This window comes from Macrotis lagotis, chromosome 8 (genome assembly GCF_037893015.1).
Source record: "Macrotis lagotis isolate mMagLag1 chromosome 8, bilby.v1.9.chrom.fasta, whole genome shotgun sequence".
Taxonomy (NCBI): Eukaryota; Metazoa; Chordata; class Mammalia; order Peramelemorphia; family Peramelidae; genus Macrotis; species Macrotis lagotis.
In genome coordinates, this window is record NC_133665.1 from 110,657,440 (window position 1) to 110,683,228 (window position 25,789).

The following is a 25,789-nucleotide window of genomic DNA, read 5'->3' on the forward strand; positions in this document are numbered from 1 at the left end:
AGAACGTTCGGGCCGTTGTTTCCGGCCGGGGGGCCGGAGCGTCTCCCGCGCTGGCCCGGCACTGCCCCCTGGTGGAGGGCGGCCGCGTGGTTCCTTGCGCCTCCCTAAAGCGGGCCTCGCCGACGCTGACGGGCGGAAGGAGGAATGGGGCGGGGGGCGCCATCCTCCCTGTGCCCTGCGCGTGGCTGCGGGGGAGGGCCCGGGGCGCCTTCTGTAAAGCCTGGTCAGCGGGCCTGGGAGAGGGAGGACCCTTCCCTCCTTGGGTCCTTGTGCGCTGCTTGCCCACGCCTCCAGGGGCCGCTCACAGCCTGCATCTTTTTCCCGCCAGAATTCCAGCCCCGAACCCGAACTCCTGCCCTTACGTCATAATTATCGGTGAACTTCCCCCCCATCTCACTCTTTCCTGAACATATTCTGTGCTTTAGCTCCTCATGTTACTTCTGCCTGAAATACCCTTTTTTGAGTCCCCAAACCTCTCCAGCGGGATTATTGCCTCCTTGGTTTCAACCACTATAAATGTATTTAACAGCCCAAATCACTTTAATTTTTTTGGTGACTGCTAGTTCATATTGAACTCATTCCTCATTTAGAGGGAAAAAAAGCCTTTCTCATATGAACTGTTAACGAGCTGTGTCTTCTGAACTTGTTCAATTGATTTTTTTAAACCTAAGTGTAGAATTTTCATTATTTTAATAAAGTCTTTTTTTTCAGTCAATTTGATGACCCTTATCATGTGGCAAAACTTTTAGTAGAACTTTGAAAAACATTTCCTTATGGATGATTCGGATATGCCCAATGATGTCCAGTTGAGAAGGCAAATGATATTTCCTGGTAGAAATTCAGTTACCAAGGCTGTTCCACACATGAATTGTTGGGTTTGGAGTCACTTTGGGGGACCTCCTGGACGTTGTATTTCTCTAATAGGGGCTGCCTCCAGAATGAATTGCTTGGCTCAGACTCTTAGGAGAATGGACTCTGATAAGAGGCATTCTTTGATCTTCCCTACAAAAGAGACTTGCCACACTCTCATTTCTTTACCTTTTTGCTTTTCCATCATTCAGGAGAGATCCTGAGGGTGTAGAAGTTGATGGTGTAAGGTTCCTCTCCCTGCATTTAGGGCTATGAATGGTAAAACCACATGACTGAGGTATATGTGTGCTCATTTTTAAGTCCAATAGGGTAATGTCTGAATGATGTTGTTCCTTAACTCTAATGTAGTTAGAATGGGGTCATGGATTTCTTTTCTTTTCTTTTTATTGCAAGGCAATGAGGTTAAGTGACTTGCCCAAGGTTACACAGGTTACTCCAGGGCAGGTGCTCTATTCACTGCATTACCTAGCTGCTCCCGGGGATTTCTTAAACATTATGGTCCTAGAAATAAGCTAAAAAGAAGGGCAGTTCCAGCTTTGGGGGTTATCTCAATGGTACTCCCAAGTTTTTAGAATCTTCTATTTGAGTCATTTATCTATTAGAAAGAGATTAAGATTGTACATGTGGAATCCACTGCCTCATGAAGTAGCAACAAGGGACCAAAAATCAAAATATGGAAAGGCCTGGACTTTGTACTCTGCTATCACATTGAATTATTCTGACAATGTAGATCTAAGGAAAAAGTGAGTTGCTTATTAGCTATCTAGGAGAGTCTAAATCACAGTGTGATACTACAAATATAAGAGGGATTACATTGGCCCTGTGGGAAAGAGGGACTCCCTAAAATTTTGGAGGTTGCTTCATTGCTAAAGTTAGTTCCCTTCTGAGGGGAGTTAAAACCACAGGGTAGCCCTGAGACTGAGATTTTTGGGACAGCCTTTAGGTCAAAACTTTAGGAAAAGTAGGACTCACTGGAGAGGGTGGAAAATTGTATTAATTTTTGTTGGCTATTATGAGTTCCTTTATTTATTTATTTATGAGTCTTTTGAATTGTCTATTTTTTGTGTAGACATGAGCTATAGCAAGTGATTTTCCAGAGTAAAGACTGAGTTAAAGATAGTGTGAGCTTCTGAGCATAACCATCATTATCAAACCCAGCCCATTTAAACCTAAAGTTGGGAGTTCTAGTTTAGGAATTACGCCAGCATCTTAAAATCATAGAATTTAGAGTGAGAAAGTACCTTAGATATCATCTAATTGAAATTGAAAAAAAATTAAAAAATATTAAAGAGCCAAGAAAAGAACCTTTGGAAAACTAGATTATCAACTCACTTATCAGCAATGGATCTATTTAGTTATACTATAATTCAGCTTTGCTCTATCTTGACTATGGAAAAATTCATAAGCATCACATATATCAGTAGAGTTGCATAGTATGTTGGAAAGAGTGTTGAATAGTTCCAGGAATTTAGTCTCAGACAATTAATTCCTCTCAGTGGAGAGAAGTGCTAGTGCTTCCAGCCATAAGAAAAGAGATACCCTTCCTGGGTAAAGACCAGAGCACAGACCATGAGAATATTGTCCACACCTCTCCTTGGATCACAACCTTGAAAATATTGAAAACTAACTGACCCCTAGAACAAGCTTTGAAAACAGCCTGAAACTTGGAACAGTACTTCCTCATCCTCAGGTGAACAGAGACCAACTTTAATATAGTTCAAAGCTAAGAAATAGGTTAGAAATATGATCAAATTACAACAGCAAAAAGAACTTGACCATAAAAAAGGTACTACAGTGGCAAGGAAGATCAAGATACAAACTCAGAAAAAGGCAACAATGTGAAAATGATTTATATGCAAGTCTCAAAGAAAAATGTTAATTGGATACAAACCCGACAAGAATGTCTGGAAGAATTTTTTTTTTAAAAAAGAAACAGATAAGAGTGCTAGAGAAAAAAAAACTGAGTAAAGAAATGAGAGTGATGCAAGAAAAATATGAAATGAATTAACAACTTGGTAAAAGAGGCATAAGAAATTCTAGAGAAAATAGCATTATAATTAATTAACATAATAGGTCTAATGGTAAAAGAAGTACAAAAATTCACTAAAAGAAAGAAAACTACTTCTAGAGCAGTATAGACCAAATGAGAAAGAAGTTATAAAAACTCACAGAAAAGAAACTAAAAACCAAAATTGGCCAAATAGAAAAAGGTACAAAAGTTCACTGAGGAAAATAATTCCTTAAAAATTATAATTGAGCAAGTAAAAACTAATGATTCCATGAAACATCATGAAACAAAAAAAAAGTCAAAAGTATGAAAAAAATAGAAGAAAATGTGAAATATCTCATTGGAAAAAACAACTGGACTGAAAAATAAATTAGGAGATCATTGAAGAATTATTGAACTATCTGAAAGACATGACAAAATAAAAAGTATTCTAGACACCATATTTCAAGAAATTATACAGGAAAGCTTCCCTGATACCTTAGATACAGAGGGTTAAATAGAAATCAAAAGACTTCACCCATTACCTCTTTTTTTTTTTTTTTTTTTTTTTTTTTTTTTTAGGTTTTGGCAAGGCAAACGGGGTTAAGTGGCTTGCCCAAAGCCACACAGCTAGGTAATTATTAAGTGTCTGAGACCGGATTTGAACCCAGGTACTCCTGACTCCAGGGCCGGTGCTCTATCCACTGCACCACCTAGCCATCCCCACCAATTACCTCTTGAAAGAAATCACAAAATGAAAATTCCCAAGAATGTTGTAACCAAATTTCAGGTCAAGGAGAAAATATTGCAAGCAGTCAGAAAGAAACAATTCATATTTTGTGGAATCAGGTCAGGGTAGTCATCATCAAGATTGTACAAGATCTAACAGCTTCTTCATTAAAGGAACCAAATGCTTGGAAGATATTTTGTAGGCTTACAATCAAGAATAACTTACCCCCCCAAAACTGAGCATAATCCTTCCATGGGGAAAAAAATGATACTTAATGAAATAGAGGACTGATGAATAGAAAATTTGACATTCAGATATAAGACTCAAAAGTAGTTTAATATGGGCGGCTAGTTGGTGCTGTGGATAGAGCACTGGCCCTGGAGTCAGGAGTGCCTGAGTTCAAATCCGGCCTCAGACACTTAATAATTTACCTAGGTGTGTGGCCTTGAGCAAGCCACTTAACCCCATTTGCCTTGGAAAAAACCTAAAAAAAACCAGTAGTATAATATAAGATACATAGGAAAGAGAAACCATAAGGGACTTGATAGGATTAAACTATTTACATTCCAATATGGAAAGTGATTCATGTAACTCCTAAAAATGTTATAATTAAATGAAGGGATGGGAAAGAGGAAGAGCAGAAGTGAAAGAATGGTGGAAATTATCTCACAAAGAAGTGGCACACAAGGAAGAATTTTTATAGTGGAGGGGCAAATGAGGGGGAGCACAATGTTTGAACCTAACTCTAATCAGAATTGGTTTAGAGAAGGAAGAATAGTCATACACAATCAGCTGGGTATGGAGATTTATCTTATCCAACAGGGAAATAGATTGGAAGGAGGATGAGAAAAAAAAGATTTGTGGGGGAGGGACAATAAAAAGGAGGGTAGATTAAAGAACACTGGTCAAAAGCAAAACAGACTTTTGAGGAGTGATGGGATAAAAAGAGTGAGGGATGGATAAACAAAAGAAAATAGGTTTGAGGGAAATTCTCAGTAATCATAACTGTGAATGTGAATGAGATGAATTCACTTGCAAAACAGGATGGAATAGAATGGATGACAGAATGTAATAGAAATCAGAATCCAATGTGTCATTTAGAAGAGACACACTTAAAATAGACATACTCTGAGAGATAGAGCAGAATGTATTAATGCTTTAAATGAAATGAAAAAGACAGGGATAGTGATCATGATTTCAGATAGAGCAAACAAAAAATATATCTAATTAAAAGATTTAATCAGGGGAGGCTACATTTTGCTAAAAGGTGCCAGAGACAATGCTATTAAATATTTTTACAGCAAGTTTGTCAAATAAAGGCCTAATTTTTCAAATATATAGGTAACTGAGCCAAATTTATAAAAATACCATTCTTCAAATGATAAGCAAGAAATATGAAGTCAGTTTTCAGAGGGAAAAATCAAAGCTATTTTTAATCATATGAAAAAATGTTCTAAATCACCATTGATTTAGAGAAATGCAAATTAATACTATTCTGAGGCATCACCTCACATCTATCAGAAATGATAAATGCTAGAGGGGATATAGGAAAATGGATACACTAAGAAATCTGGAGTTGTGATCTAGCCTAACCATTAAGGATAACAATTTGGAACTATGCCGAAAGGGCTATAAAATTGTGCTATAAAATTTGACCCAGCAACATAACTAGGTTTATATCTCAAAAGCATCAAAGAAAAAGGAAGAGAACCTATATATGTACAAAACTATTTAGCAGCTTTTTTTTTGATGACAAAGAATGAGAAATTGAGAAGATGTCCATTAATTGGGAAATGGATAAAAAAGTCATGATATATATTATTGTGATGAAACACTATTGTTCTATAAGAAATTACAGGGGAATTGTTTCAGAAAAACTATATAGATGATGCAAAATGAAGTGAGAAGTATCAGGAGATCACTACACAGTAACAGCAATATTGCAATATGATCAGTTGTGAATTAGCTACTCTGATCAGTTCAATGATCAAAGACAATTGCAAAGAACTCACAATGAAAATAGCTATCCACATCCAGAGAGAGAGAACAGATGAACTCTAAGCACAAATTGAAGTATAATTTTTTTTCACTTTATCTTGATCTTTTTTTTGACATCATGGCTGATATGAAAATATATTTTGCATTATTTCCCTTGTCTAATGGATATATTTCCTTTTTTCAGTGGATAGAGAAGGGACTGGAAGAAGGAACTCTGGGTCACCTAGGTGATACAGTGTATAGGGCACCTGCTATGGAGTTAGGAGGCCCTGAGTTCAAATGTGACCTCAGACACTTGATGCTAGACACAAGATCTAGCTGCTTCTTCATTAAAGGAACCAAAGGCTTGGAAGATATTACAATCAAGAATAACTTAGGCAAGTCATTTTAGCCCCACTATTTTGCAAACTGTCCTAGTCACCCCAAAATAAGTTGAAACTCAAGTTTTTATTTAAATGTTTAAATAAATAATAGATTAAAAAATTAATTTCTCTGAGTCTCAGTTATTCCATCTTCAATATAGGGTCCATGATATTTGCAGTGCCTATCTCATGTTCTTCTGAAGAAATCAACTTAAACATACTATATAAATGTAGGCCATATTGATAATAATCTTTCCCTTATCTTTGTACATGACTTTTTTTTTTTCAACAAAGGTTTAACTTGAAAGTTTACTGCAGATCCAGCTTCAGCTAACTTATCAGAAAGAGTTTTGAGACTTGAGGGGTAGTTGACCTCTCTCTAGGTCTATTGACAATTCATCCTTTCCCAGAATCTGCCCACAGGGTTACAAAGTACAAACTAACCAAACAGAGAAACAAACAAATTTTTTCTCACTAGTCTTGTCAGAAGTCAGAGTCCTAGTATATATATATATATGGAGATCTGAACTGTCTTCACCATATCCTGAAGGACCAGCTCTGTCTGTAGTAAAGAAAATAAAAATCTAGGGATTATTCAAAGAGAATATTCTGTAGAAACAATGGTATGACTGTCATTCTAGCAGATGCAGGTGAGATTATGAAGCAATCCAAAGGGATCAACTTGGATCAAATGAGAACTGTTTATAAAGTGCTTAGTATAGTATCTAGGACATAATAGACACTTAATAAATGTGTGTTCCACTCAGAATTGATTTTGTATTTCATTTAGCACTGTGGACAGCACATTACTCATGAGAGGTCACTGTATTAAATGAACACTGAAGCAAATTCAACATGAACCATATTGAAAATATGGTGACAGAGGTTTATTGAGCCATTTGATTTGGTAGTGGAAATAGAATTGGCATAATTTATTGACTTTTACAGAATTTTAAGTTTTTTTTAATTAGCCATCTCCACTTATTGGGAACTCACTACTTGCTTGAGAATGAACCAGATCTCTTGGAATCTCCAGAGATCATCTCAATAGCAACCTTGTTGTCCATGACAGTTTTACAGAAGGCATAAGTTCTGATTTTCCTGAAGGTATATAGAAGTCAGAGTTTGGACAAGCTCTCCAGAAGGAAAACAAAACAAAACTGTTAAATTCTGATCTTTAAAGTTTGGAATATTTGCCTTTGTCTGTCTAATGTTTAATCTGTGTGTCCACATCACTATATTGATCAGCAGTTTAGGAAGAGTACAACATCAATGTGCAGCCCTCAAACTGAGGCTGACCTACAATATGGAGCATCAGATGCTGTTTTGCCTCTGCCTCTTATCCCTCCCTGGTTCCATAGCATCAGCTTTAATAGACCAACCGAGGAACATTGGGGTACGTAACCATATTGTATGAAGTAGCCACTGCTCCCATTATGTAGAGGGTACTGGGGGGGTTGCACTTGGGAATAAAAAAGAGTGTCCAAGTGTCCAAGACACCCCTGATGTCTTATTTTGCTGGTGTTGGGGATGTGAGCAAGGGGTCAATTTGAAGTAGTCCAGATGCTCATGTGGAATCCATCCAGGGAAAGTAAAAGACTTTAGTTGAGGGGGATGATGAAAGGACACACTTATTAAAGTTAAGTACACTAACCTCAATTGCTTCTTTTCCCTTAATTCCTCCCTCCCACTTACACAACACTGTCACAATTACTCAGGAAATTTTTCTTTTTACTCCTCCTTTGAACAAATATAAATTTTCTAGATAGACTCCAAGGAGGATATAAAAAGGCACAAAAAATGACTAAGGTTCTATTGTAATAAGATTATTATTATTGGTGTAGCTCTCTTTCCTAGTCTTTAAATTTGTTTTTATTTTTCAGAAGAGACAGACTCAGGGCACAGTAAGTAAACCTCTCATTCTTGGGAGAATGGTGGTGGTTTATTGTGGGGGGGTTCCCTAAGCTTTACTCATAGCATGCAAATTCTGAAATGGTTAATACAGCCACTCCTCTAATGCAGATAAGAATTTGTGGCTCCTTTCTGGGTGGCAAATAATTGGTTATCAAGGATTGGGCTTCTGATTTATTCTACCCCTTCACTGCTGATTGTCTTAAACAGCTGAGGCACTCAGTGATTTCAAAGATCTTAGGTCTTTTTCATCAGGACAAAGAACTATGGAACTAGATAAAAACCAAGCTGAGAAAGGAGTTTTTGTCAACCACTCCAAGACCTCAATACCAAAGTATAATCATCTTTCATCTATAGATCATCAATGGAATAGAAATTCAGAGTATGAAAGTTAATTGCAAAGTCACCTCCCGTTTCGCTAAGTATGTGATCACAAGCCAAGCCATCAACCATGGCAGTACCGCCCAGGAAATTGTCTTCGATGTTGAGATTCCCAAGACAGCCTACATTAGCAATTTCCTCATGTGGGTAATCACTTCCCCAACTTGTTCTCTATATCAGAATCTGTTCTACTTGTTTGTCTATCTAATTAGGGACTATCCATAGGTCTTGAGAATCTCAGGTGACCATATACCTAGTACCTGAGACTGTAGTTTCTAAAGCCAAGGATAATAATTTAATTTACTCCATTCTTTTTCTTTTCTTTAAAGTTTTCTTTTTTCTAGATAGTACTAGTTTTAGGGAAAGAATCAGGGAATCTTGTCCAAGATCTTCCTCAAAGTGAAGATCAAACTAGCCACAGGTTCTGCAGGGCAAGAGTAGGTTGGGAAGGTCTTTGCTCATGGGTTATTCTGACAAAAAGAGAACTATTCTTTACAGAACTAGTTTTTGAGGAAGAAGAAAAAAAGGGGCCAGGTTTCCTAGCTTAGTTCTGACCTTGGCCTTCATATTATCACAAGGCTTGCTGGTTACTAAAAAGCACATGAAAACTATTTTAATCTCACTCTAGGAACACTAGAGTTCCTAAATTTGACCTTAGACTCTTACTAACTGTGTGACCCTGGGTAAGTCACTTAACCTCATTTTGCCTCAATCCTCTGTAAAAGGAAATGGCAAACCACTCTAGTATAAAGAAAACCCCATGGAGAGTATGATTCACAAGGTCATGAAGAGTCAGATACAACTGAACAATAATAGCAGAAAGCAAGGGAGGATGTGACCACATTCCCCTTACACTTGAAGCATTTATCTGATTTTGTGTACTAGAGTGATTTTTTGCTTAAAGTCTACTTGAGAAACTCTAATATTTTCTAGATCAGGATTTGTTCAGACCAGGGGAAGCTGCAGACATTGATCAGGATGGGGAGAGTTCTGGGAAGTTGTCTGTAGGCATTCATGTAGGGAAGGAGATTTTAGTGGTGTGATTTTTCCTTCTTAACAGGACAGTGGATGGAGTCCCATATCCAGGAAATATCAAGGACAAGGTGATTGCATGGAAGCAATACCGGAAAGCTGTTGTTCGAGGAGAGACTGCAGGTCTGGTAAGGTAAGCTCTTGTTCCTCCTTCCTGGATATGTGTAAGTGTGTGTTTGTGTGTGTGTATATTTGTACATATGTGTGTGTGCTCATGTATAGTTGAGGGGATCTACTGGAACAACTAATTTGCAAAAAAAACCACATGTGTATATCAATGAGATCAGGGGATCAGGGAGCAGGACCTTACCTTGGGCATCAAAATTTGCTTTCCTCATTTAGTTCCTGCTAGGAAAAAGAATCCATAAGGACTAAGAATATTAGAGCTTGACAAGAAGAAAAATTTGACCTAATCACGCAGGATTACCAAAGCAAGGCCTCTGAGTGAAAGGCAATGGGAATTGAAGGGTGATATTTTTAGATTCATGAAAGTATAAAGATTAGTTTTCTTCTTTTTTTCCCCCCTAGGGCCTCTGGGAGGAAAATGGAAAAATTCAACATTGCGGTCAATATTGGTGCTGGCAGCAAAGTCAGCTTTGAGTTGACTTATGAGGAGCTATTGAAACGACATATGGGAAAATATGAGATTGTCATTAGAGTTAAGCCAAAGCAGCTGGTCAGACAGTTTGAGGTAAATATCCCTGGGATTGACTCTCAGCAACTGCTCTATGGACTCAGACATGCTCTATGGACCCATGGCCTGACTCTTGTTATATCCCTTACAGATTAGTTTGGAAGATAGGCAAGTAGGGATCGGGGTGCAAGCTTTGTCACCTCCTCATTCTGCAGCATTAGGCAGACTCGGTTTTCATCTCTATAAAATGAATGGCTTGGAATAGAAATTTTCTAAGGGCCCTTCCAACTCTGATATTGCCAAAAATCTTACTACATTTTCAGCCTTCATGTAAAGATGGATCTACTTTAAAAGGATATCTGAGTCACTGTGGTATCAAGGAAAGACTACTAATTAAGTTTAGAGTCAGAGAACTTGGGTTTGAATCTAGACCTTTCTACAAGTTATTTAAGCTCCCTAGGTCTCAGTTTCCTCATCTGTGAAATGGGGGGGGGTGTCTTGGATTGAACACCTCTGGGCTCTCTTCCAGTCTCAATTCCTATTAGTTGCTCAAGAGAGCTTCTTCAAGAACTCTGAAGGATAAGCAATGAGGATTTAACCTTGGACATTGGATTTTGGGCCTGATTTTTTCATAATGGGCTCCACGATCTTTAGTATGGTAGAAAAGGCAAGCAGGGTCTTTCCCTGATTATTTTGAGGATCAAAGAATCCTCAGAGTATGGTGGAGTTTAGTGTCTGAGAACCAGTTCCTTTTGATGTTCACTACAGTTAAACCATGACAAGGAGAGGACTGAAAAGTTAAATCATCCAAGGAAAGCTTCACATCTAACCTTAAATAGAAAAAACAAACAACTTACTCCTGAAACTAAGGGATAGAAGCAATGCACCCACTCCTTCCTAAGGATCCCCTTTGCTCTAAGCCATGCAGTGTGGACTAGTTTCAATATTCTAGAGAGATTAATCTCTAATGAGAGGTGTTAGGTTCCCTTTCTCCCAATCCTTTGCTTGTTATCTTTCTACCTCCAGAACCTTGGGGAAGGTCGACTTAGAGTTTAGGTGTTGATTCCTGTCTAGTTTTGCTCAAAAGGAGAGTAGAAAGATTCTCAATTTACTATATACATACATACATACATATATGTATAATATATATAGATATATATGTGTGTGTATGTCTGTATATACATACAATATTATAAATCAGGGATGTGTTTCCTACACATGAAAGAAAGTCTAACAAACACAAAAGACTCACAGTGTACATTGATAGAACAACTTAAAAAAGGATTCAGTAATTTAACTGCTATTAGATTTTCTTAGGAAACTGTTACTTAAACCACACCAGAACATAAAGCAATTTGCGGGAATTCTGATTAGGCATTTTAAGGTTTTACCTCACCTCTGCACTGTACAATCACTTTCCTGATCTATGTCTTCTAATTAACTGAGCCAGGCTTGGATCAATTCTCTTGCTAGAAGTCATCTTTTCCGAGAGTCTTTTTTTTTTTCTTTTTTTGAGAGAGTCTTGAAATAGTTGGGATTCATAGAGTTACATTTGAGTCTGGGCACATCCATTTTAGAATAGAAGAGGTAACCTCAAACCCAGACTCAGGCTTTCCGTAATAGGAATTTAATATGACTAGTATGGAGGATAAGGCAAACTCTTCCTTTTCTACTCTTCATGTAAAGCAGGTTGACAGTTCTGAAAGTTGGAAAGAAAGAAAAACTTGAGGCTAGATCCATCTTCTCTTAAATATCACCAGTTCTTTCTGTTTACCAACCAGTAAAGGAACTCTTGATCACCTCCAAAGCACAAATCCTTCAGTACTGAATCACACATAACTGGAAACAGTTTACAAAATATGCATTTGTTCAAGCAGAACCAGGAAGGACAATTCTGGGCATTCTCCATGGGATGACTCTTGTTATTTGTGTACCAACAGTAGAAGTTATCTTTTGTAAGCCCATCTCTCACCATGGTAATGGGACTCAGGAGCTGAGATTAAAATGCCCTCTAGGTCTTCAACAATAGTTTTTTAATACTAATATTGATGTATCAGTTGATTTTGAAAGATGTGAATAGGTTTAGCCTGAATTTCTGTGCTGTCTATCCCAGAATCCTAGAATTATAAAATATTACAGTTTGAAGGAAGCTTAGACATCTTCTGCTGTTGATTATACTGAGTAGAGAGGATGAATGACTTTTCCAAGGTAATACAGAAAAAACAGTAGAAGTTAACCTGTGACCTAGATCCCCCACTTGCAAATTCAGTGAACTTTCTACCATCTCTGTGTATGGTGCTGTGTGTACTATTTCTTTGAACGTATTAGGGGAAAGAGAGTCAATACTTCTACCATTTATTTAACTTGTTTCAGATTGTACCTCCATGTTTTCCTAGGAACTGGTATGTTTAAGACAGAGAGGAGTAGGATGAGGTATACTATAATATATATTTTTTTAACTTTGAAGATTGAAGCAGACATCTTTGAACCTCAAGAGATCAGCATGCTGGATGCTCAAGCTTCTTTCCTTTCTGGAGACATGACTCAAGTTATTGAAAAATCCTTCTCTGGAAAAAAGGTATGTTGAATGATTAAAAAAATACAAGCTTACATTATCATCCCTGATCACTTCTCCACAAATGTTAGATCTTTGAAGGAAAAATCCTACCAATTATCACCTTAAAGTCTTAGAAGTACAACTGAGCCAAAGGAGATGCTCATTTTTTGAATTTTTGTATTTCATTTTTTTCATCAATTATATGTAATAACAATTTTAACATTCTTTTAAAGAAATTAAGTCCCAAATCTTTCCCTCTCTACCCTTCCCCTCCTTGATAAGGCAAACAATTTGATATAGATTGTATGTGTGCAGTCCTGTAAAAATGTATTTCCAAATTAGCCATGTTGCAAAAGAAAACATAAGCCAAAAAAACAAACAAACAAGAAAAATAAAGTTTAAAAAGTATACTATACTTTCCATTCAGACCCCATCAGTTCTTTCTTTGGAGGTAGATAGCAGTTTTCATTGTAAGTCCTATAAAATTGTCTTGGTTTTTGAGAATAGCTAAGTTTTGTTACACTTAATCATTGTACAGTATTGCTATTATTGTGTATAATGTTCTGTTTCTGTCCATTTCACTTTGCTTACATTAGTTTATACAGGTCTTCCCAGGTTTTTCTGAACCTACCATGCTTGTCATTTTTTGTAGCATAATAAAATTCTATCTCAATCATACATCAAAACTTGTTCATTTCCCAGTTGATGGCAATCCTTTCAATTTTCAATTCTTTGCCGCCACAAAGAGAATCGCTATAAATATTTTTGTACATAAAAGTTCTTTTCCTTTAAAAAAAAAGATCTCTTTGGATTACAGCTCTATTAATGGCATTACTGGGTCAAAGGGTATACACAGTTGCTAGCCCTTTGGACATAATTCCAAATTGCTCTCTAGGATGATTGGCTCAGTTCACAACTCCACCAACAAAGTTATACTCATTTTTACAATTCATTATATAATTCCATATTTTCCCCCAAAGTTAGACCAAGTCACCATTTTACTAGCACAATAATAGTATACTTTGACAAAACAAGTTTGTCAAAACAATGTTTATTTCTTGCAATCTCCTCTACTGTCATTGAAATGATATGAGAAGATTATTATAATCACTCTTATAAGAGTCAGCTTATTGTAGTGGTTAGTGTGTTGAACTTGGAGTTGGAAGGACCTGGATTGAAATCCTATCTTTCATACAACTCATACTAGTTGTATGAGTCTACACAAGTTATTGAAACTCTCAGAGCCTGAGGTAACTTTCATTTACAAACTTGTGGATAAATTGAAATCTTCATTGTTGGATGAACTTTCTACACCAGAAATTTCTTATGCTGAGGAAACCACAGATCTTTTTGTGTGTGTGTATTATAATGTATTATATATATATATATATATATATATATATATATATATATATATATCCTTGCATAATTTACTGTAACTGACTTGTTAAGAATTTATTCCTTCTCCATTGATTGAACTTTTCTTTAGTTTCTAGGTTGTTATTTATTTTAAAATTTGGTTTTATATATTCCAACACAGAGATACTTTTAAACAAATAAACAAATTCCTTTATAAAATATATTATCTGAATAAAATTGTGTTATTAATTACTTACAGAAAGAAGTGACTTATGTCCCTTAACTTTGACAGTTAAACATTGATTGAGCATTTGGCCAGCATTTTGTTGTGTTGTCCTTTGTTGATATTATTGCAGTAAAAGTGTATATTATTTTTTGAAATCTGCTTTCTTTATTTTCAATCATTGCAGACAAGTCTTTCCACATTTCTCTGGTTTTTTTATATTCATTATTACTTAGTAATATGCCATTATATGAACATACCAAAATTTGCACATTCATTGCAAAAATTGTTTTTTTCAGCACTTTGAGTTCCTAGTTGTTTTTTAATATCACAAATAAGGTTGTTATGAATGTTTTTGAATATATGGTTTTTCATTACTTTAAATAAACTTTTTTTGGTATGATTCCCTAGTAAGATCTCTGGGATAAGACATAATTTGGTAACTTTTTTTGTATATTTCCAAATTATTTTCCAGAATGATGGAACCATTCATGATTCCATAGGAAGTTAAATGACATGTATGTTTTCCCCCTGAGTTTTAACAACTCTGTTAGCTTATGCATAAGATAGTACTTAAGAGTGGTTTTAATTTACATTTCTCTGATTACTAATGATTTTGAACATTTTTGTCAGACAGTATTGACAGCTGGAATTTCTTCTTTTGAAAATTACTCATTGATTTCTTGACAACTTGTCTAATGGGGAAGGTCTCTTAATATTATGTTTATGTCAATTTGTTGTTAGATTTTAATCAGAGATGTTTAATACAAAATTGTTTTTCTTAATTTCATATACTTTCTGCACATACCTTTTTTTTTAAGGTTTTTCAAGGCAAATGGGGGTTAAGTGGCTTGCCCAAGGCCACACAGCTAGGTAATTATTAAGTGTCTGAGACTGGATTTGAACCCAGGTACTCCTGACTCTAGGGCCAGTGCTTTATCCACTGTGCCACCTAGCCTCCCCCTTATTTCATATACTTTCTTCTGATTCTTGAGGCATTGACTTTATTTGATCAAAAACATTTACATTTTATATTAATTGAGATGATATTCTCTGTCTTTTATGATTTCGTTTACCCCTTATCTAGTTCTAAAGTTTTGCCTTAACCTTAACTGTGAAAAATAAAGCCTATTAAATACTATTTTTTAAGAAATCTTGCGATTTTTTAATACTCAGATAACATTTACTTGCATTTTATTATATGAGTTGTAAGATGTTGATCTAAATTTTTTCTACTTTTCAATTTTTTCATCAGTTATCATTGAATAATGATTTCTTTCCATAGCAATTTTTATTTTCTTGGGTTTGTTAAACAGTATATTACTGTATACATTTGTTTATAATTATCTAGTCCATTCCATGGTTTGTTACTTATTTTTCGACTACCCAATAGTTTTGATAATTACTACTTGATGATATTGAGCACCAACTGCCCATCTTTCCTACTTTTAAAATTATGTTTTGTCTTATCATGTTCCTTGAGCTTTTCTTAACCCATTATTTACATTAAGGAATAGTCTCAGAAATACAACTGAGCCAAAGGATATGCTCATTTTTGCATTTTTTTTTTGTATTTCATTTTTTCCTTTCCATTACAATTATATGTAATAACAATTTTAACATTCTTTTGAAAAAATTAAGTCCCAAATCTTTCCCTCTCTCTACCCTTCCCCTCCTTGAGAAGGCAAGCAATTTGATATAGATTGTATATGTGATATCTATGTATATGTAAAAACCTCTATTTCCTTAATCTATTCTTAACCGTTTATTCCTCCAATGTCATTATTTTTTCTAATTCTATAAAGTATGCCTTTGACAATTTGATTGACATAGCACAAAATCTTTTTTGGTATGATTCTGTAGTAAGTTTTCTGAGATAAGACAAACAATTTAGTAACTCTTCTTGTATAATTCCAAAAAATTTAGGGAGTATCATTTTTATTACATTGGTCTAGCCCAGCTATGAAAACTGAATATTACAATATTGCTGTTACTTTGTATAATGATCCCCTGAATCTGCTCACTTTACTTTTCATCAGTTCATACATTGGTTTTTCTCTTATTTTTCTGAAACCATCTCTCTTATCATTTCAAAAGTATTGTAGTTTCTAGCAATGGTATTGCTGAGTTAAAGAGCATGCACAGTTTTATAGTCTTTTGAACACAGTTCCAAATTCTTTTCCAGAATGCTCCAAAAACTGCATAAATATACCTCTTTTCCCACATCCCTTCCAGCATTTATCATTTCTGACATGTGTAAATGATACTTCAGAACTGTTTTAATTTGCATTTCTCTAATCAAGAAGAATTTAGGACATCTTTTCATATGATTATAGAGAATATTGTTTATTCTTATGAAAACTGTCTATATCCTTTGACCAATTATCAATTGGAGAATGACTTGCATTCTAATAAACTTGATCAGTTCTCTATATATTTGAAAAATGAGGTCATTATCAGAGACACTTGCTATAAAATTTTTCCCCCAGTTTTCTACTTTCTTTCTGATCTTGGATTTATTGTTTTTGTTTGTGCAAAATCTTTTAAATTTAATTGTAATAAAACTTACTCATTTTACATCTTGAAATGTTCTCTTTCTTTTTGGTAATAAATTCTTCTCATATCTTTACAACTAATAGATAAACTATTCCATGCTCCCTTATTTGTTTATAGCATTGCTCTTTATGTCTAGATCATATATTCATTTTGATCTTATCTTGGTATATGGTGTGAGGTGATGATCTATAGCTATTGTGTTGTTCAGTTATTTCTCAGTCATGTCTGACTCTTCATGACCCCATTTGGGTTTTGGTTTGTTTTTTTGGCAAAGATTCTGGAGTGGTTTGCCATTTCCTTTTCTAGCTCATTTTATAGATGATGGAATGAGAGAAACAGAGTGAAGTGACTTGCCCAGGGTCACAGAGTTAATAAGTATCTGAGGCTAGATATGAACTCAGGGAGATGAATCTTCCTGACTCTAGGCTCAGCACTTTACTCACTTTGTTACCTAGTTGCTCTGGTCATGCCTAGTTTCCAATAAACTGCTTTTTGTTTTTTTCGGCCATTTTTACCCCAGAACTTTGGCTCTTTGTGATATTCAATGGTCGTTTCCTAATTTATTGTGTATTCTGAACTTCTAATCTAGTTAATTAATCCACTGTTCTATTTCTTTGCCATACCACATTGTTCTATTGATTACTACTTTGTAATCTAGTATATATGTATATATATATTTTTTCCTTCATATATTTTTTCCATTAATTCCCTTGATATTTTTGACTATTCTTCTACATAAATTCTTTTTTATTTTTTCTAGCTCCATAAAATAATTTTTTGGTAATTTGGTATAGAACTGAATAAGTATATTAATTTAGCAATTGTCATTTTTATGACAATATCTGTGAGCAAAGAATATTTTGTCAATTGTTTAGATATGACTTTTTGTGTGAAAAGTGTTTTATAATTGTGTTCATATAGTTTGTCTTGGTAGATAAACTCCTAAGTATTTTGTATTATTTACAATTACTTTATTTATTTTGAATGTTATTTTATTTTTCTAATTACATGAAAAGATTTTCAACATTTATCTTTTTTGTAAATTTTTGAATTCCATATTTTTCTACTTCCCTCTCTTCCCTCCCCATGACAGAGAGTAATGTCTGCAGTTATTTTATTTTATTTTATTGTTAGATTTTATTTATTTAAAGCAATGGGTTAAAATGACTTGCCTAAGGTCATACACAGCTAGGCTATTATTGAGTGTCTTAGATCAAATTTGAATTCAGGTCCTCCTGACTCCAGGGCCGATGTTCTATCCATTGCCCCATCCAGCTGCCCCTTTCCACAGTTATTTTATTTAATTTATTTTTTAAATTTATTTTTTATTCTCATTTTGTACAAATGTTTTTCTTTACATTAATAAAATATACTTGTTTACAAGTAAACAAAATGCCCCTCCCCCCAAGAATATAGATAGACTTGCTTGGACAAAAAAGTAAAGGGGGGAGAAAAAAATTAAAATTAAAAAAATAATAGAAATAATTGTAGCTATGGCCAGGTGGCGCAATGGACGAAGCACCAGCCCTGGAGCCACTAGCACCCGAGTCCCTATCCAGCCTCGTAAACCCAATAATCACCCAGCCATGTGACATGCAAGCCACCCGATCCCCACTGCCCTGCAAAAACCAAAAAGAAGAAAAAAAAAGACCCAAAATAAAATAAAATAGTAATAATAGTAGGGGTGGCTGGGTGGCAGACAGAGCATTGGCCCTTGAGCCAGGAGCACCTGGGTCCAAATCCGGCCCCAGACACCCAATGATCACCCTGCTATGTGGCCAGCCCCACTTGCCCTGCACCCTCCCCCAAATAATAATAGCAAAAAATGTGTTTCAGTCTTTGTTCCAACACCATCAACTCTGTCGTGAGTGGATCACATTCTTTATGATAAGTCCATCACAAAAGTTACTTCCATATTTTTCCAACGTTGCCATTGCTGATCGCAACTCCCTCCTTTCTTATTTCTCCACTACCATGTACTCTATTTTCTCTCTCCTTTCACTCTGACTCTGCTGTAGGGTTGCTGAGTGGTGCAGCAGACAGATCCCTGGTCCTGGGGCCAAGAAGCCCTGAGCCCCCATACCACCCCTTAGGCCCAGAATCCACCTGGCCCTATGGTCCTCGGCAGGCCATCCAATCCCAGCCCCTTGCAAGAAGTAAAAAAAGAAAATGTGTTATATCTGACCACTGTCTCCCCATGGTCCATCCTCTCCTCCTTTATTCACATCCCTACCCCTTCCCCCTGCTCCCCCCTCCTTCTTACTCCAGTTGTCTATACCCCATTGAGTATATTTGCTGTTTCCTCTCCTAGCCATCTCTGATGAGAGCAAAGGTTCCCTCATTTCCCCCTTGCATATCATTGCAATAGCTCATTGTAATAAAAAAAAATCTTATTATGTGAAATAGCTTGGACTATTCCCCCTCTCCTTTTTCTTTCTCCCATTCCATTTCCCTTTTTTTCTTATTGACTCCATTTTTACACCATATTTTATCTTCGAATTCAGCTTTCTTCTGTGCTTCAACTATAAAAGCTCCCTCTACCTGCTCTATTAACTGAGATGGTTCATATGAATATTATCAGTATCATTTTTCTATCCATGCAGTTCATCCTCATTAAGTCCCTCATATTTTCCCCCTCTCCTCCAATCACCATGCTTCACCTGAGTCCTGTATCTGAAGATCAAACCTTCTGTTCAGCTCTGGCCATTCCAAAAGGAACCTTTGAAATTCCCCTGGTTCATTGAAAGTCCATCTTTTTCCCTGGAAGAGGACATTCAGCCTTGCTGGGTAGTTTATTCTTGGCTGCATTCTAAGCTCTTTTGCCTTCTGGTATATTGTATTCCAAGCCCTAGGAGCTTCCAATGTAGCTGCTGCTAAGTCCTGTGTGATCCTGACTGCAGCTCCACGATATTTGAACTGTGTCCTTCTGGCTGCTTATAATATTTTCTCTTTGACTTGGGAGTTCTGGAACTTGGCTATAATATTCCTGGGGGTTGGTTTTTTGGGATCTCTTTCTCAGGGGGATTGGTGGATTCTCTCCATTTCTATTTTGCCCTCTGCTTCTAGAATATCAGGGCAATTTTCCTGTAGTAATTCTTTGAAAATGATGTCAAGGCTCTTTTCCTGATCATGACTTTCAGGTATTCCAATAATTTTCAAATTATCTTTCCTAAGTCTGTTTTCCATATCAGTTGTTTTTTCAATGAGATATTTCACATTTTCTTCTAATTTTTCATTTTTTTGGTTTTGAAGTATTGATTCCTGATTTCTGGTAAATTCATTGATCTCCCTGAATTCTATTCTTTGTCTGAAGGATTTATTCTCCTCAGAGAGTTTTCTTATCTCTTTTTCCATCTGGCCAATTTTGCTTTTTAAAGCATTCTTCTCCTCAATAACTTTTTGAACTGTTTTATCCATTTGACCTAAGCTGGTTTTTAGCATGCTATTTTCTTCAGCATTTTTTTGGATTTCCTTGACTAAGCTGCTGACTTCATTTTCATGTTTTTCCTGCATCTCTCTCCTTTCTTTTCCCAGTTTTTCTTCCAACTCCCTCATTTGATTTTCAGTCTTTTTTGAGCTCTGTCATAGCCTGAGCCCAATTTCTGTTTTTTCTTGGAGTCTTTAGATGGAGGAGCTTGTGCTTCCTCATCTTCAGACTGAGTATTTTGATCCTTCTTGGGCTCATTTGCAAAATATTTCTCAATGGTCTTCCTCTTGTTTCTTTGTTTGTTCATTTTCCCAGCCTAAGCCTGTTTTTGGGGGGTGCTTCCTGAGCTTTTGGGACACTCCCACAAGGGTCTCAGTGTGTGAGGTTCTGTCCTCCCTCCTGGTCTGTGAATGACCATATGCGCCCCCCTCTGCCACGGGGCCGAGGTGGGGGGGGGCCCTGCTGTTCTATGGGGGGGCCTAGACTGTGATCAGGATCTGAATGTGGTCAGAGCTCCAGAGTCCTGTTCCAGGGGCAGAGGACAGAGCTCTGCAGTCTCTCTTCACTCCCCTCCCTCAGCTCAATGGGCTCATACCCTGGGGGCTCCTCCTTACCGGCTGCTGGCTGTGTGCCCTGAGGGCTGGGCTCCACGTGCTCACCCAGGCAGAGGTCCCCCCGCTGCTCCCCCCACTCCGTGCAGGTGCTCCCCGGGGTGCAGCCCAGGAGACTCCCCCGCTGCTGCGAGCTGCAGCCCCCAGCGCCCTGGGGCTGCCTCCGGGAGGCTGAAGTTCCTTGGCTCTGGTGGGCCACCCCTCCAGCGGGCCGCCCCTTCGGCCCCGGGGAGCAGAGCCTCTCTGCTCTTTTCCAGGTTGCCTTGAGTAGGAGAACTGCCTCACTGGGTCCCTTTGTGGGTTCTGTCTCTCGAAAGTTTAGTTAGAGTCCTTAGTTTATGAGTTTTTATCAGAGAGCTCCTAAGACTCCATCCTTTCATGTCGCCATCTTGGCTCCTCCACAGTTATTTTAAATGGAATTTCACTTTCTATCTCTCTTCCTGCTGAATTTTGTTGGTAATAAATAGAAATGCTGATAATTTATGTGTTTATTTTATAAAGTTTCAATTATTTCAATTACTTTTTTAATTGATATTCTTTGATATTCTTCAAATATATCATCATTTCACCTGCAAAGAGTGATAGTTTTGTCTTCTTATGTTGCTCATTCTAATTCCTTCAATTTCATTTTCTTCTCTTCCTGTATTTCTAGTACAAGATTGAGTAATAGTTGGTGATAATGGGCATCCTTCCTTTGACCTTGATTTTATTGGGAAGACTTTTAGGATATCCCCAATATAGATACTTACTGTTGGTTTTAGATGAGTATTATTCATCATTTTAAAGAAAGTTCAATTTATTCCTATTACATCTAGAGTTTTCAAAGAAATGAGAATTGTATTGTGTCCAGTTTTTTCTGTATATATTGACATAATCATATGATTTTTGTTTGTTTTATTATTGATATGATCAATTATGTTGATAGTTTTCCTAATTTTTAATCAACTCTGCCTTCCTAGTATAAATCCCACATGGTCAGTGTATGATCTTTGTGATATGTTGATGTAATCTCTTGGTGGTATTTATTTTATTTAAATTTTCTGTATTAATGTTCATTAGGGAAATTGGTATGTAATTTTCCTCCTCTGTTTTAATTCTTCTTGGTTTAGTATCCATGCTATATTTCTGTCATAAAAGGGATTTGATAGAACTCCTTTTCTGTTTATTTTTCCAAATAATTTTTACAGTTTTAGAATTAATTTTTTTTCAGTGTTTGGTGGAATTCACTTGTGAATCCAACCCCTAATCCTGGGGTTTTTTCTTAAGGAGCTCATTAATATTTTGTTTAATTTCTTTTTTTCTAAATAGGGTTAAGTGTTCTATTTCCTTTTCTGTTTCCCTAGGCAACCCATATTTTTGTATCTATTTATTCATTCCATTTGGGTTGTCAGATTTTTTTGGCATATTACTGGGCAAAATAGCTCCTAATAATTGCTTTAATTTCTTCTTCCTTGGAGGTGAATTCACCCTTTTCATTTTTGATACTAGTAATTCAGTTTTCTTCTATTTTTTCCAATAAAACTAACAAATGGTTTATCTATTTTGTTTCCCCCCCATGAAATTAATTCCTAGTTTTGTTTATTTCTTCAATGGCTTTCTTATTTTTAGTTTTATTAATTTCTCCTTTGATTTATAGGATTGGCACTTTGGTGTTTATTTGGAGTTTTTAATGTGTTCTCTTTCTATTTTTTTTAGTTGAAGACCCAATTCATTGATTTGTTCTTTTTATATTTTATTGGTATAATCATTTAAAGATATATATATATATATATATATATATATATATATATATAAAATTTCCTCTAAGTACTGTTTTTACTGCATCTCATAAATTTTAATATTGTGTCTCTTTGTCATTCTCTTTAATGTATTTATTGTTTCTATAATTTGTTCTTCAACCCACTCATCCTTTAGGTTATTTAGTTTCCAGTGAATTTTCAATCTATGTTTCCATGGACCTTTAGTGAATATTGTTTTTATTGCATTATGATCTGAAAAGGATACTTTAGTTTTTTGTATCTATGTATCTAATACATGTTGTTTTTTTGTAAGTACTATATATAACTGAGAAAAAACTGTGTTCCTTTCTATTTCCATTCAGTTTTCTTCAGAGGCCCATCATATCTAACTTTTCTAAAATTCTATTCATCTTGTTAACTTCTTTCCTATTCATTTTTTGGTTAGATTTATCTAATTCTTAGAGAAAAGTTGAATAAAACCAGTATAGTTTTATTATCTATGTTCTTCTGTAACTCATGTAACTTTTCCTTTATGAATGTAGTTGCTATGCCATTTGGTGCATATCTTTAATATCAATATTACTTCATTATCTATGGTACCTTTAAGTAAGAAGTAGTTTCCTTGATTGTCTTCTAATTATATCTACTTTTGCTTTTCTTTTGCTGAGATCATAATTGTTACCCTTGCTTTTTTTTTTTACTTCAGTGGAAGCATAATAGATTCTGCTCCAGTCCCTAACTTTCACTTTCTGTGTGTTTCTGCTTCAAATGTATTTTTGGTAAACAACATATTGTAGGATTCTGGTTTTTCATTCAGTCTATTATCCACTTCTATTTTATGGGTGAATTCATTCCATTTATATTCACAGTTATGATTACAACTGTGTATTTACCCTCCATCCTATTTTCACCTTTTTATCTTTCTCTTTTACCCTGTCTCTCTTCAAAAGTGTTTTACTTCTGATCCCCACCTACCTCAATCTGCCTTGCCTTCTATCAGTCCCCAGCTTTTTTTTTTAAAGGTTTTTGCAAGGCAAATGGGGTTAAGTGGCTTGCCCAAGGCCACACAGCTAGGTAATTATTAAGTGTCTGAGACCGGATTTGAACCCAGGTACTCCTGACTCCAAGGCCAGTGCTTTATCCACTACACCACCTAGCTTCCCCACTACACCACCTAGCTGCCCCGGTCCCCAGCGTTTCTTATCCCCCTCCCCTCCCACTCCCCTGTAGGGCAAGATAGATTTCTATGCCCAATTGAGTGCTATTCTTTCTTTCAGTTAATTCCAGTGAGAGTAAGATAGCTTTGCCTGCTACCTTCTCTGCATTCCTCCATTGTAAAAGCTCTTCTGTACCTGGTTTTAGGTGAGTTTGCCTCATTCTATCTTGCCCTTCCCTCATCTCTCAAAACATCCCTCTTTCTCACCCCTTAAATTTGTTTGTTTGTATATCATAGTCAACTCACATTCCTTCCCTCTGACTATGTATACTCTTTCCAAATGCCCTAATAATAATAAAGTTCTTAGGGGTTACACATATCATCTCCCCAGATAGGAATACAGTTTAACATTATTTAATCCTTTATCATTTCTCTTTCCTATTTCTCTTTTTTATGTTTCCCTCGAATCTTATATTCGAATATTAAATTTTCTATCCATCTGTGATCTTTCCATCAGGAATACTTAAAAATTCTCTATTTCATTAAATATACATTTTACCTTCTGAAGAATTACTCTTAGTTTTTCTGGGTAGATTGTTTTTGGTTATAATCCTAACTGCTTTGCCCTCCAAAATATCATGTTCTAAGTCCTTCACTTCTTTAATGGGGAAGATACTAAATCTTGTGCAATCATGACCTTGATTACATGATATTTGAATTGTTTCTTTCTGGAGGCTTGCAGTTTTCTCCTTGAACTAGGAGCTATAATATTCCTGAGAATGTCCATTTTGTGATCTCTTTCAGGAGGTGATTGGTGAATTTATTCAATTTCTCTTTTACTCTCTGGATTTAAGATAATCAGGAAAGTTTTCCTTGATAATTTCTCAAAATCTGTTCTTTTTTTTTTGGTCATGACTTTAAGGTAGTCCAATAAATTATATCTTCCCCAATCTGTTTTCTATTTTTTACATTTTCTGCTACTTTATTCATTCTTTTGACTCTATTTTATTCTTTCTTCTTGTCTCATGAGGTCATTAGCTTCTACTTGTCCAAATATAATTTTTAGGGAATTATTTTCTTTAATGTGCTTTTGTAATCTTTTCTATTTGGTTTATCTCTTTTACCAATTGATCTATTCTGTTTTTTTTTTAAGGTATTTTTAAGGGTTTTTTTTTCTGCTTCCTTTATTAAGCTTTTGACCCCTGCATCCAGGAGTTCCAGTGTGCTAGTGCTCCTCTCACCCTGGGACTGCAATCCAGATTCCCATATGGGAAAGTCCTACATCCAATCCCAGCTTAAGGTCCCCTGTAGCCTCCTTCTGAGCAGTTGTCCAACCCTCTTACTGTCTGTGGGCTGAGAAGTCCAGAATCTACTGCTTCACCAGGCCTACCACCAGCATGCACCTGGTGTGGCCTACCTTTGGCTGACATGTGCAGGGGCCTGGGGCCTTGCCACTCACTTGGACCAGTTGTGAACACTTACTATCGGCTTGCCAGGCACAATTTGCCCTGACTGTGCTCCCTCCTTGCCCCAATGAGACAGACCTTTTCTTATGACCTTCTAAGTTGTCTTGGGCTTTTGTTGGTTTTGCCACTCCAGAATTAATTTTGAGGTATTATTTTAAAGTTATTTGGAGGGGAATTTTAGAAAAGTCATATCAGTCCTTGCCTTTACTCTACCATCTTGGCTCTTCTATCATTAGGCCAAATCTTATTTTTAAAGTGTTAGCTTATTTTCCAAGTTGTTATTTATTTTTTCATAATTGTCATTCATCATTCTTCCCCCTCCCCCTGTTTTTCTTCTATCACTCTTATCTCTCTTTTTTAAACCTTTCCAGGAATTCTTGTTGGGCTTTTGTTCAATTATTCTTTTTCTTTAAGGTGCTAATTTTAGTTTTTTCCACATTGTTATCTTATACTGAGTTTGTGTCTTGGCTTACCTTGTTACTGTAGCAACTTTTTATGATCAAGTTCTTTTTTTGTCGTTTGTTCATTTTTCCAAACTATTTCTTGAATTTGAATTATTTTAAAGTTAGGTTCTAATTTGGGTAGAATTGTCATTTTTATTATATTAACTTGACCTAACCATGAGCAATTGATATTTTTCCAGTTGTTTAGATCTAACTTTATTTATGTGAAAGGTGTCTTCAGACAGTTTCTGGGTTTGCCTTGGGAGATAGTTTCCCAAATATTTTATGTTGTCTGCAGTTACATTAAATGGAATTTCTCTTCCTATCTCTTGCCCTTGGGCTTTGTT

At 36.0% G+C, this 25,789-nt stretch overlaps 1 protein-coding gene across 1 annotated transcript in view; it reads left to right on the forward strand.

Annotated features, from left to right (window-relative positions):
• Positions 1–7,204: 7,204 nt before the first annotated feature.
• The window catches only part of ITIH1 (inter-alpha-trypsin inhibitor heavy chain 1), a 56,662-nt gene continuing 38,077 nt past the window's right edge, over positions 7,205–25,789 (forward strand). The window contains exons 1-6 of the mRNA XM_074198207.1: positions 7,205–7,343; positions 7,831–7,851; positions 8,216–8,382; positions 9,300–9,404; positions 9,800–9,962; positions 12,373–12,483. Coding sequence (XP_074054308.1) covers positions 7,254–7,343; positions 7,831–7,851; positions 8,216–8,382; positions 9,300–9,404; positions 9,800–9,962; positions 12,373–12,483 — 657 coding nt within the window. The 5' untranslated portion in view covers positions 7,205–7,253. The remainder of the gene's footprint in view (positions 7,344–7,830; positions 7,852–8,215; positions 8,383–9,299; positions 9,405–9,799; positions 9,963–12,372; positions 12,484–25,789) is intronic.